The sequence below is a fragment of the Lactuca sativa genome, chromosome 6 (genome assembly GCF_002870075.4).
Source record: "Lactuca sativa cultivar Salinas chromosome 6, Lsat_Salinas_v11, whole genome shotgun sequence".
Lineage (NCBI taxonomy): Eukaryota > Viridiplantae > Streptophyta > Magnoliopsida > Asterales > Asteraceae > Lactuca > Lactuca sativa.
The window spans coordinates 67,115,619-67,127,922 of NC_056628.2; the positions used below are offsets into that span (position 1 = coordinate 67,115,619).

At 32.9% G+C, this 12,304-nt stretch overlaps 2 protein-coding genes across 2 annotated transcripts; both read left to right on the forward strand.

The window, feature by feature from the left end:
* The first annotated feature begins 1,147 nt into the window (after positions 1-1,147).
* LOC111877506 (auxin response factor 4) lies at positions 1,148-6,779 on the forward strand. The gene is made up of 12 exons (XM_023874027.3): positions 1,148-1,906; positions 2,002-2,058; positions 2,215-2,379; positions 2,490-2,574; positions 2,678-2,768; positions 3,248-3,412; positions 3,497-3,616; positions 4,234-4,309; positions 4,395-4,560; positions 4,642-5,312; positions 6,082-6,272; positions 6,375-6,779. Exons 1-12 carry the CDS (start codon positions 1,550-1,552, stop codon positions 6,523-6,525), a joined length of 2,295 nt encoding a protein of 764 aa, XP_023729795.1. The 5' UTR covers positions 1,148-1,549; the 3' UTR covers positions 6,526-6,779.
* Positions 6,780-9,567: 2,788 nt separating this feature from the next.
* On the forward strand, positions 9,568-11,931 carry LOC111877505 (pentatricopeptide repeat-containing protein At2g22410, mitochondrial). Its single transcript, XM_023874026.3, has 2 exons — positions 9,568-9,745; positions 9,854-11,931. The coding sequence occupies exons 1-2, from the start codon at positions 9,707-9,709 to the stop codon at positions 11,777-11,779; spliced, it is 1,965 nt and encodes a 654-aa protein (XP_023729794.1). The 5' UTR covers positions 9,568-9,706; the 3' UTR covers positions 11,780-11,931.
* Positions 11,932-12,304: the final 373 nt, after the last annotated feature.

Below are 12,304 nucleotides of genomic sequence, written 5' to 3' on the forward strand. Positions count from 1 at the left end.
AGAGAATTTGTTGTTAGGTAATGTGAATACATTAAACCTCACATAACTATTATCATCATTACATATTAATTAAATCGTCTATAAAGGTATTATGAACTTTTTTATGATTCTCATTCTATCAAAATGTGTTCTTGATAATCGTATTCTGTAAGAATGAGAATGAGTGAAAAACGATTCATGATAACAAAAATGAATGATAATTAGTAAGAATGCATGATAATGACGATATTTATGTAAGGTAGAACATATTAACATTACCAAACAATCTATTCTCTTATTCATTCTCAAGAATAAAATTGTCCACACACATTCGTACAATAAACATCATCCATATTCGTCATTCTCATAGAAAAAAAAATACGATTTTTCTGGATGAATACATATATTATGAAAAAAAAAAAAAACTTAGTGTAAAAGTGTAAAAAAAAAATTATAAAATTAACGTAAAAAACTATAAACTTAAGGGGTTTTTACGAAGTTAATATAATGGTAACCTGGAAAACATGTTATCACCGGTAAAAAGGTAAAACCGAACATTTTTCGGAAAATGTGAGGGCCAAAACGAACATAAAATTCAATTTTTGGCAAAACCCTGAAAGTTAAAGGCTTTTATGACATTAACTCTCATATATATATATATATATATATATATATATATATATATATATATATATATATATATATATATATATATATATATATATATATTAAATCTACCAAATAAAAACACAATCTATTTACTGTTTATAGTTACATATATTAATAAAGTCATATTCGAAGTTTGCCCAAAAGTTATAATGAAGTTGTTGGTTTTAGTGTTTATCACCAAGCAATTAAATTGGGGAGTTAATGCATATGTTGTTGGCATTCAATTGGGAAATTCCAAACCTCCTTTTACTTTTTTGGTGAAGTGTCCTCATCCTCTATTGAATTCATCTTTTATGCAAACGTTTGTGTATTTATCAATAATCAATTCTTTTTTGGTAGTAGTTCTTTTCAATGGAGAACATTTCCAAAAACAACCCATTACTTTTCTAAATTTGTTTATTAAACTTCCTATAAAGATCTTTCAATAGAATTCCCATATACTATACAAAATTTTAATTTAATTTTTAATTTTTAATTTTTTTTAAAGCAAAAGGAGAAAGAGTGTGTGGGTTACATTGTACGGTCTCACCTTGTCCCCTCCCCCCAACTAAAATACTGTAATCTTTCCTCTCTAAAAAGCGAGAAAGACACCACCCGTTTGGCTTTTTTCCCTTTGGTTTCTGTGCTGCCTTTGCATTTGTCCATGTCTTGCTCCCTTCTTCAAAATCAATCCCACCCAACTCTCGAAACCAGATAATGGGGTGGCAATCATTCTCTCAAATCTTGATAAATTTTCTCCCCTTTTGTTTCATCATCATCCTGTTGGATACCATAAAGAAAACCATCTCATTTATTTGTGTTCTTGCATGATTTTGCTTCATCATTTCTCCCCTTATCTTGAATTATCTGAATAACCACTTGTTTTTGAGAAATTTCTGAGAAACTGAACTTGGGTTTTGCGATGGAAATTGATCTGAATCATGCAGTGAACGGAATTGAAGCTGGGGAACAGGTTTATAGCGTTGATTCGAGTGGAAATGGAGGGGATTCGTCTTTATCAGCTTCCTCAAACTCCTCGAATTCATCCTTAAAATCATCAAATCCGAATTTTGAATCTTCGGTTTACATGGAGCTTTGGCATGCTTGTGCTGGGCCTCTTACAACTCTCCCAAACAAAGGAAATGTGGTTGTTTATTTCCCACAAGGTCATTTGGAACAAATTGCTTCTCATTCATCTATTCAATTCTCACCCACTGAAGTTCCCTCTTTTGGCCTTCAACCTCAAATCTTTTGCAAAGTTGTTGATGTTCAATTGCTTGTAAGTTTCCTGATTTCCCCTTTTCTTTATCCAATTCACTCAATTTTGATTTTTGACTCATTTCCTTTTGATGTTTCACCCAATTCTAAAAACAGGCCAACAAGGAGAATGATGAAATCTATACAAAACTTACTCTCCTCCCACTTCCAGAGGTATAATTAATTCATTAGTAAATTTCCATAAGTTTACCTTTAATCTTTCATTACCTTGTTGCTTCCTTTTTGGGTAATTGAGGTGTACTCGTTATCTTAAGTGAATTCTTGCAAAATTGAGCTAAATTTTCTATATTTGTTCATCATGATTTGTAGTTAACTGATAAAAATTTGCAAGAAGGGGAAGAAGAAGGTGGTGGTGGGACACTTGCGAAATCAACCCCTCAAATGTTCTGCAAAACACTAACCGCATCTGATACATCCACCCATGGCGGATTCTCTGTACCCAGAAGAGCCGCTGAAGATTGTTTTCCACCTCTGGTGTGATCTTTTTTTAATTTTTCTTTGTGGGTTTTTTTTTCATAATTAGATCAATTTTATCTCTAATTAAACTTTATATAACTAAATTACGTAAATTACTTCCATTTCAGGATTATAAACAGCAAAGGCCAAGCCAAGAACTAGTGGCGAAAGATCTCCATGGAGTTGAGTGGAAGTTTAGACACATTTATAGAGGTGTGCGATTGAATTTCGATCGATTTGTTTGAAAATTTCCATACTTTTTATCGATTTTAACACATTGAATTTTAAATTTGGGAATTGGGTTTTGTGTTTTTAGGTCAACCGAGGCGACATTTGCTTACTACAGGGTGGAGCATTTTTGTAAGCCAGAAGAATCTCGTTTCTGGGGATGCAGTTCTCTTTCTAAGGTATCGTTACACCATTCAATGAGAATTTTATGCATCTTTTCGGGTTTAATAAGATAAATTTAGAGGTTTAAAAAAGAAATATAAAAGTAGAAAAGTGCAAATTTGGGGAGACACCACGAAAAAACAAGATTCCAATTTGGAAAACCAAAATCTTTTGTCGGTGGATTGTTTTGTTGAAATTTAGATAAGAAAAAAAAAGATTTTTTTTCCCTTTTTTTTTTATTATATTTGGAAAGCATAAAAAATGTATTAAGTTGGTATTGTGTAATGTGTATGGATACAAGAACTTGGAGATTATTCTTTTGGTCTCCAGAAAGAATTTTATCTTTTTCTTTTGCTTTACGTTTCAATATTTTAATATCGTTAGCCATTAAAACCAATAACCAAATTATAAATTGAATATAAATGCTAAATGGGATTATAGGAAACTTTACAATATCTTTTAGCTTACATTAATCCATTTTATATAATCATTTTAGGGGTGAAGGAGGTGAATTAAGGCTGGGAACACGAAGAGCCACAAGACCAAGAAATGTTCTTCCTGATACAATTATGCCCAACTCAAATTCCTTCATGGACATTCTTGCCCCTGTAGCTAATGCAGTATCTACCAACACCACCTTTGATGTTTTCTATAGTCCAAGGTGAAATATTAGATCGATAAACATTTTTGTAAAGATTACATCTTTTTGATGATTTACTACTCTAAACTTTTAATTTCCATGTAGGTCTAATCGAGCCGATTTTGTTGTTCCATATGTGAAGTATATGGATTGCATTAACAATATGATAACAAATGGAACAAGGTTCAAAATGAGATTCAGTATGGACGAATCTCCTGAAAGAAGGTATCTTAGATACAAAGATTGTAACATCTCCAGACGTACGTACCAAAATATTGTCTGCTTCGTGAAACCCGACACTAGGAAACAAGGACTTCCCAGGGAGTCACCCATCCTGATACTACTGCTCTCGCCTGAGCATGCTTAACTGTAAAGTTCTGATGGGATTTGTTGTGCTCACTGCCTTAAAACACGTCTTGGAAAGGAGAGCTATCCACAACCTTATAAGAAATGCTTAATTCCCCTTACAGTTGATGTGTGACTAGTTTTATACTCCCATCCCACCCCTTTAGGGGTGGGATGAGAGTACAAAACCAGTCTGGCTCCCATTTCGACTGTAAAGGGGAATAAAATGTTTCTTATAAGGTTGTGAATAACTCTCCTTCCAAGATGCGTTTTAAGGCAGTAAGCACAACAGATCCCATCAGAACTCCACAGTTAAGCGTGCTCAGGCGAGAGCAGTAGTATCAGGATGGGTGACTCCCTGGGAAGTCCTCGTTTCCTTGTGTCGGGTTTCTCGAAGCAGATAATATTTTGGTACGTATGTTTGGGGATGTTACAAAAATGACACGTTTATTTGTTCGTTGTCCCTCAAACAAGAATCTTTGATCATTTTCTTGCAGGTTTAGAGGCACTGTGACCGGTGTAAGTGACATGGATCCTTACAAATGGTCGAAATCAAAATGGAGATGCCTAATGGTACTTCACATTTCAACTTCATATAAAGAAACTAGTTTTATTATTTTATACATTCATTCTTTAAATATCAAATCCATTTGAATAGGTGAGGTGGGATGAAGATGTTGGTAACAGTAATCAAGAACGAATCTCTCCATGGGAGATTGATCTTTCGGGTGCATCTGTCCCACTTTTAAGCATTCACCCTTCTCTAAGATTCAAGAAACTTCGGGCAAATCTTCATTCATCTCCATCTGAACACCCCGTAAATGGTATCCAACTTTCTTGATTATAAATTTCAAAAAAGTTAAAATCTTGAAACTTTTCTTGATAATCTTGTTTCTTTTATGCAGCATGGGGTGGATGTTTAGACTTTGAGGAGTCAACAAGATCCTCTAAGGTCTTGCAAGGTCAAGAAAATATAGGTGGCACGATAAACAACTCGTTGAACTTCGGTGTACAACCCTCAATGCATGGAGTACAAGTACAACCCTCGATGCATACGGGTTTTACTCCAAGTCAAATGTTATTAACAGGAAGAAGTACAAACATTGTGAGTGAACTTATGAGGAATCATCATCATCATTCAGGCTTTTTGGGATCTGAAAACAGATTCCCAAAGGTCTTGCAAGGTCAAGAAATTTGCTCAATGAGATCTTTAACTGGAAAAATAAACGGTTCTTGGGGCCCACCAAGAACCAATATACCAAATAACCCCGGGTTCTATCCACTTGCTTCTGAAGGTGGTAGGAACTTTTGTTTTCCAAATTTGCCCCCTGTGTTGCCTATGACTGGGTTCCCTATTAATCGTGAGGGTTTTGGAAATGGGGTTATGAGGGATGATGTCAGCGCGTTGAAATTACAACTTCAAGTTCCTAAAACCGTTGAACCGAATTCAGGAAGTGAGAAAGATGATGGTGGTTCTGATAGTAATGGGAGTAGTTGTAAACTATTTGGTTTTCATTTGAATGGAGTGAATTCGACACCAGATGCTCAAAGTTTAAGCAAGAGAAGTTGCATTAAGGTAAGGTTTGTTTGGTATGATGGAATGGAATTAGAAAGGAATGGAATGAGTAAGGTAATGGAATGGATTATTACATTCCATTATCATTTTGGTTGGCTTGAAGGATTGAAGTAATCCATTTAAACACGTTTCTTATGTATAGTTAAAACATAATTTTAAATTAAATTGATGACGTGGCATGTTAACATGGCATGCTGACGTGCCAAATTTGAAAAAAAGTGTCGCAAATACACTAAGTTTTTACTTTTTTCAATTTTGACACTATTTTCTAAAATAAACTTTAATCAAATAAGATATATATAGGGAAATAAGTTTCATAAAAAATATTTCATGTCGTTAGAAATATATATTATATGTATTTTATGTAGTAAAAAAAATTATTTATAACGTTAAAAAGTTGTTTACAAAAATTTAATTAAATACCATGAAATCTTATCAAAATCTACTAGTTATTTATAGAGAAAAAAAACAAAATTAATTCAATTGAAGTTTTGTAATTTTTTTAATATTATTATAACTCAAGATTGTATCAACTTTTAATCATGGAAAGGAAATGAGAACCGGAGAAGGAATCAAATTCCGTTAGGAATGCTACATTCCATTCCATTGTTCCAAGCAAAGAACATTTTTTTCATTTTCGTCGTAGTGCTCCATTCCATTCCTTTTACGATTACTGCATACCAAACGCTACCTTTATCCATCAAACTTACCTTTTTATACACAAATTAGACCTTCAAGTTTGAATTTTTTTCCTTTTTTCATGTCAAAGGTTCATAAACAAGGAAACAAAGTTGGAAGAGCCATTCATCTTTCAAAAATGTCAAGTTATGAAGAACTATTTAGCGAGCTAGAGGCACTATTTCAAATGGAAGGTTTGTTAAAAAATCGTGATGGTGGATGGCGATTACTCTATACCGATGAAGAGAATGACATGATGGTTGTAGGAGATGATCCATGGGAGTAAGTCTAAATCCTATCAAGAATCACTACATAAGAATCTTGAATTATAAAAAACAATCAATTTAATTTTAACAATAATGATTTTATGAATGTTTTATGTAGGGAATTTGCACGAATGGCTACAAAGATTCATATATATACGAATGAAGAAGTTGAAAAACTCATGAGTGGTGGTGTGATTAGTGATGACACCAGTTGCTTGGAGGAAGCACCAGCCATGGTGGTGGATACCGCTAAGTCCTCACCGGAGTAATCTTCTGGTGGTGGTGGTGGTGGTGGTTTAGAGTATATGTTTATGTTGTTATTTTGTGCTAATGCAACAAATATGGAAGCATGAAGTTTTTTTTTTTTTGGTAGTTTGGAGACTTTAAGTGCAGCAACAGGTAGACTGACTTGATGTACCTTTATATCAAGTACAAACCTGTAAGAATCATATGCTAAATTTCAAGGGTGATTCTAAATTTACCCTATATAACCCTTTTATATATTTTATTTTGTTTTGTTTTATTAGTAATATGTTATGTTATATATTTATTATTTAGGTTATATTAGATATAGATATAGTGTGTATATATAAATTTCCAATACAATGAACACCAAATCTAGTTTAACAATTTCAAGCACAAATAATAAATCTAATTCTAAAAAACGTCTAAGAACGTCCACAATAAAAGCTTTTTAAGAACTTTTCAAACTTTCTTTTTTTGAAATTCCAAAAAACTATTGGATGACAAATTAGCAAATTGAAAAACTTTTCATGGTGATTTAATGAGGTTTTCCATTTTCAGTGTTTTCGCGCATCTTCTTTTCGTAATACTCATCCCTATTTTACATTGTTCCTACGAATGAATGGTTATTAGTGGAAATCGTGTAATTTTCTGCTAATTCTTGTAAAATGATTAGAAATATGTTTATATTTGTATTTTTCTCATAAGAAAAATCGTTTAAGAAAGACTATTTCTCATTAAAGTTACTAATTCAAACATTACAATATTACGTCGTATGTGATTTACTTAAAGTCTATTTGTATTTCTTTTCATGAGAATTGTTAATCGTGTTTAGGTTTAGATAGAGGAATTTGGTATTTGTGTATTAGAATGTAGAATTATTAAAATAAAATAAAATATTTTCTATATATTTAAAAGAGGAAGAATCAATCAAAAGAGATAAATGAGGCGTTATATGTTTTATTTATTAAAAATTATTTATATATTTAAAGAAATAGTTGAACCCCAAACCTTAAAAGGCAATTTCATACAATTGCTTCTTATTTAAAAAAAAAAAAATATATATATATATATATATATATATATATATATATATATATATATATATATATATATATATATATATATATATATATATATATATATATATATATATATATATATATATATATATATATATATGTTACGGTTTTTGTTAATGAAGATATTTAATGTAGGATTAATAAAATTTGTATTACATCATGGAAATCCACGTTGCAATTTTGATAAGAATTAAGTGGATGCTAACTAGGATTCAATAGGTCCACATGGAGGTATAAAAGATGAAGAACATGGAGGCTTAATAAAATTTATTTTAGTTTTTGTTATTAGAACAGATACTTTATTAAAATTACCCACTTTTCTCATTATATTTCGAATAGATTTTCTTTCTTATCTGAAATCTGAAATTAAGAATCCAGAATTTAATTCTGAAATATACTTTTTTTATCATAAAAATACTTTTAGTGTGTCCTAAAGTTAGTGACATGGTCATTTTTATAAATATCTCTTTAATAAAATTAAATAGATTATTGAATTAAAAAAAATATTGATATACAATAAAAATGATAAACATGACATTTCACGTGCGGGTAAATCGAAGAACATTAACATATTTTAAATATATATATATATATATATATATATATATATATATATATATATATATATATATATATATATATATATATATATATATATATATATATATATATATATATATATATATATGTAAGTGTATGAATCTTTATGATATTATACACCTAAAAGTCTAAAACATAATCAAGTTGTACCCGTAAGTCAAAGAAAACACCAACAAAACATGTGTGATGATGATATCGTATATGACTCATGACATAAAGCATATTCTTTCGACACATATTTTAATATTGGTGGAAGTTTTGACTAACAATAAGTTCCATTAACTTTTATTATGTTCAAAAAGATATATAAGAAAGTATGGTATTTCTTTCTCAATAAAAAAATAGGTATGCTCCACAATGTGAATATCTTTTAGGAGGAAGAACACAACATGTTACTCCATGAAGCCAAAATGTTTGTGCTTTGGCCTGTTTTCGTGGTATGATTACAGGCTTTGACTTCAACGGTTTCATTAATAAGGACACTGCCACTCCAAAAACTCAACATTCATTGGCGGGTGTCCTTTTTAGTAAAATTGTCCAAGACATGAAAGTTCACTTCGAAATGAAGATTAGGCAGAAAGCAATTTTTGAGTGTCTAAGGGCCCCAAATGCTCATGATTTTTTTATGATTATTCCTATTGACGGTCTTGGCCAGCATATGTCGCCAGTGGAGTATCATGTCATCCTCAAGTATCGCCTTATGATCCCTTTATTTCCGGCTGACGAGACTTGTCATGTTTGTCGCAAGGCATGTTTGGACTCCTTTGGAGAGCATGCAATTCATTGTAAAGAGCTCCCGGGTTTCAAATACTTACACGATCTGGTTAGGGATGTTCTTTTCGACATATTTAGGCGTGCTGGGGTTTCTGCCAAGAAAGAGGCACATGTGAACTTTCTGATTGACCCATTGGAAGGAAGATCAACACTTAGACCAACTGATGTTCTAGTATTTGGATGTGTTGGAGGAAAACATGCATGCATGGATCTAATAGGGGTTTCCCTTCTTGTGGGCTTGGGGAGTGGAGTTTTCACGGTGGGGCAAGCTGCATCAAGCAAAGTGGCAAAACATGATAAAGCGTGCATGGAAAATCAACACACGTTTATACCCTTTGCATTTGATGCTTTCGGTTTCCTTGCGCCAGAAGTTATGGAGCTACTAAATAGAGTCCAATGGGTCTTGCATAATAATGTTATGATTCCAAGATCTATAGATGTTGTTTTTAAAAGAATTAGTTTTGTCATCCAATTAAAAATGGGTTGCGACTCAGCTTGTTGTTCGTTTACCTGCTACGCCTATATAAATCTTTCTTATATAATGGCAATATATTTTATAAAATCTAAACCATTCAAATATCATGGAAATTACATCGTCCACGATTTTTGTAGGAAAAAAGTGAACTCGATTGAACACTTCGTTGTTTTTCGAAGCGAAAATGAAAAAAAGGAAAATATGAACGACTGACGTGCCCTCTACAAAAACTGAGCCAATACATTATACGCCTAAGAGCTTGAGTTATAACTTATAATGCTGCAGTTATCCCTCAATTTGGCTAAATTTTACGATGTAAGAACCCTAATTTATATATGAATTGTGATGATTATCTCCTACATGAGATTTCTCCATTATACTCATAAACCCCACCCAAATCTCTTACTCACTTTCTCTTTCCAGACTCGATCTCTACTACCTCTTAAAGAAGAACCAACCAACTGGAACACTACTCACTCGTTCGTCCTCTCGAACCCATTGTTAACTCTATTAGAAAAATGCAAATCAATGACCCAAATGAAGCAAATCCAGACGCAAATGATCATAACGGGATTAATCTCAGATGGGTTAGCTGCAAGTCGATTAATTGCCTTTTGTGCCATCTCAGAATCAAGAAATCTTGATTATTGTACGAGAATATTGAATAATTTACAAAACTTAAACGTGTTTTCATTGAACGTAACGATTAAGGGTTACTATGAGAGCGAAAAACCGGAAGAAAGTCTTTTGTTGTATAAGGAGATGTTGACAAAAAGCAAAGGATTGCGACCAGATAATTACACATATCCCTTGTTGCTTAAATGTTGTGCCAAATTGTCTTCGATGCGGATGGGTTTTGGGGTTATTGGGCATGTTATTCATCTGGGTTTTGATTCTGATATGTATGTGAACAATTCCGTTATTCATTTCTTGGTGTCATGTGGAGAATTAGATAATGCACAGAAGGTGTTTGATGAAAGTATTCTTAGAGATTTGGTGTCCTGGAATTCAATCATTAACGGGTATGTTAGGAGTGAGAAGCCATGGGAGGCCTTGAGATTGTATCATCGGATGGAGGAAGAGGGTGTTAAGCCCGATGAGGTTACCATGATAGGGATGATATCTTCTTGTGCTCAACTCCAAAACTTGAATCTTGGGAAAGAATTTCATCAATACATCCAACAAAATCAAATAAAGATGACAATTCCACTTGTCAATACCTTAATGGACATGTACGTGAAATGTGGAAATATAGAAGCTGCAGAAAGTTTATTCAATAAAATGTCCAAGAAAACCATTGTGTCATGGACCACCATGATTGTTGGTTATGGAAAATCCGGCCATGTAGAAGCTGCCAAGAAACTGTTCGATGAAATGCCTGAAAGAGGAGTGGTTCAATGGAACGCCATGATTGGTGTTTACATTCAATCCAAACGTTACAAAGATGCATTAGCAACATTCCAAGAATTTCAAGCTACAATGATTAAACCCGATTGGGTGACCATAGTTCATTGCTTATCCGCATGCACACAACTTGGAGCACTTGATCTTGGAATTTGGCTCCATCATTACATCACAAAACACCATCTTCCTATAAACATTGCCTTAGGCACTGCACTAGTCGACATGTATGCTAAATGTGGCAACATAGCAAAAGCACTCCAAGTGTTCGATGAAATGCCTAACCGAAATTCCCAAACATGGACAACCATAATCATTGGTCTAGCTTACCATGGCAATGCTCATGATGCGGTTTCATGTTTCTGGGACATGATCAATGTTGGCATTACACCAGACGATGTGACATTTGTAGGTGTCCTTTCTGCTTGTTGCCATGGTGGTTTGGTGAATGAGGGTCGCAAGATTTTCACACAAATGACATCAAAATTCAATGTTTCTCCCAAATGTAAACACTATTCTTGTATGGTGGACATTTTGGGTAGGGCTGGTTTGCTTGAAGAAGCCGAAGAGGTGATCAAGAGTATGCCGATTGTTGCGGATGATGGTGTTTGGGGAGCTTTGTTTTTTGCTTGTAGAGTTCATGGGAATGTTGAGATGGGTGAAAGAGCGGGTTTTAAACTACTTGAATTGGATCCTAGTGATAGTGGGAATTATGTGTTGTTAGCTAATATGTATAGGGAAGCAAAGATGTTTGAGAAAGCTATGGAGGTTAGGAAGTTGATGAGGGAAAGAGGTGTAGAGAAGACTCCTGGTTGTAGCTCAATTGAGGTGAATGGAAATGTTCATGAGTTCATTGTTAGAGACAAATCACACCCTTATTATCAAGAAATAGTTGAATGTTTGGTTCATTTAGCAAAGAAGTCAAGGGTTTTGGGGATGTGGGGTTGAAGTTGTTCAAATAATTTTTGGTAATTTGTGTGTATTTTTATGGTCCTTTTCAAATTTAGAATTTGAGCATAATTGTAACACTCGAAAATTGATATGTATAGAATTAGAGCATAATTATTTAGTTTATGAAAAACGACTACTTTCTCATGTAATTTCAGTCTGAAATCCGAAGTATTATTCTCAAATGTTTTTGTACATCCAAACTTATCATTCTGACTTCGTGGTTATTTTGCCAAAACAATTTTTTTATTTCCTTTAAATACACATTATATTATGGTTACTTTACTCATTTTATATTTTTAATAAAGAATATCAAGCTAAAAGAAGTGAATGGCGATTCAATCCCAAGAAGTTGGTAGAAATAGTGGAAGCTAAGAGTTTGACTTGTGATAGTTTTATGTCCCTTATGAATTGACCCTACATCCACTCATGATGTCAATCTAGACAGAGACAATTTTATAGTTGTTTTTATGTTAAGATTTATTTCCGGTTTTATAAGATATAAAATATATATATAAATAATAT

Coding starts and splice junctions, on each gene's coding strand:
- LOC111877505 (XM_023874026.3), top strand. CDS start 9,707: ATGCTGCAGTTATCCCTCAATTTGGCTAAATTTTACGAT. Junction 9,746..9,853: donor ATTTGGCTAAATTTTACGAT/GTAAGAACCCTA, acceptor TTCTCTTTCCAG/ACTCGATCTCTACTACCTCT.
- LOC111877506 (XM_023874027.3), top strand. CDS start 1,550: ATGGAAATTGATCTGAATCATGCAGTGAACGGAATTGAAGCTGGGGAA. Junction 2,769..3,247: donor GATGCAGTTCTCTTTCTAAG/GTATCGTTACAC, acceptor TAATCATTTTAG/GGGTGAAGGAGGTGAATTAA. Junction 6,273..6,374: donor GTAGGAGATGATCCATGGGA/GTAAGTCTAAAT, acceptor TGTTTTATGTAG/GGAATTTGCACGAATGGCTA.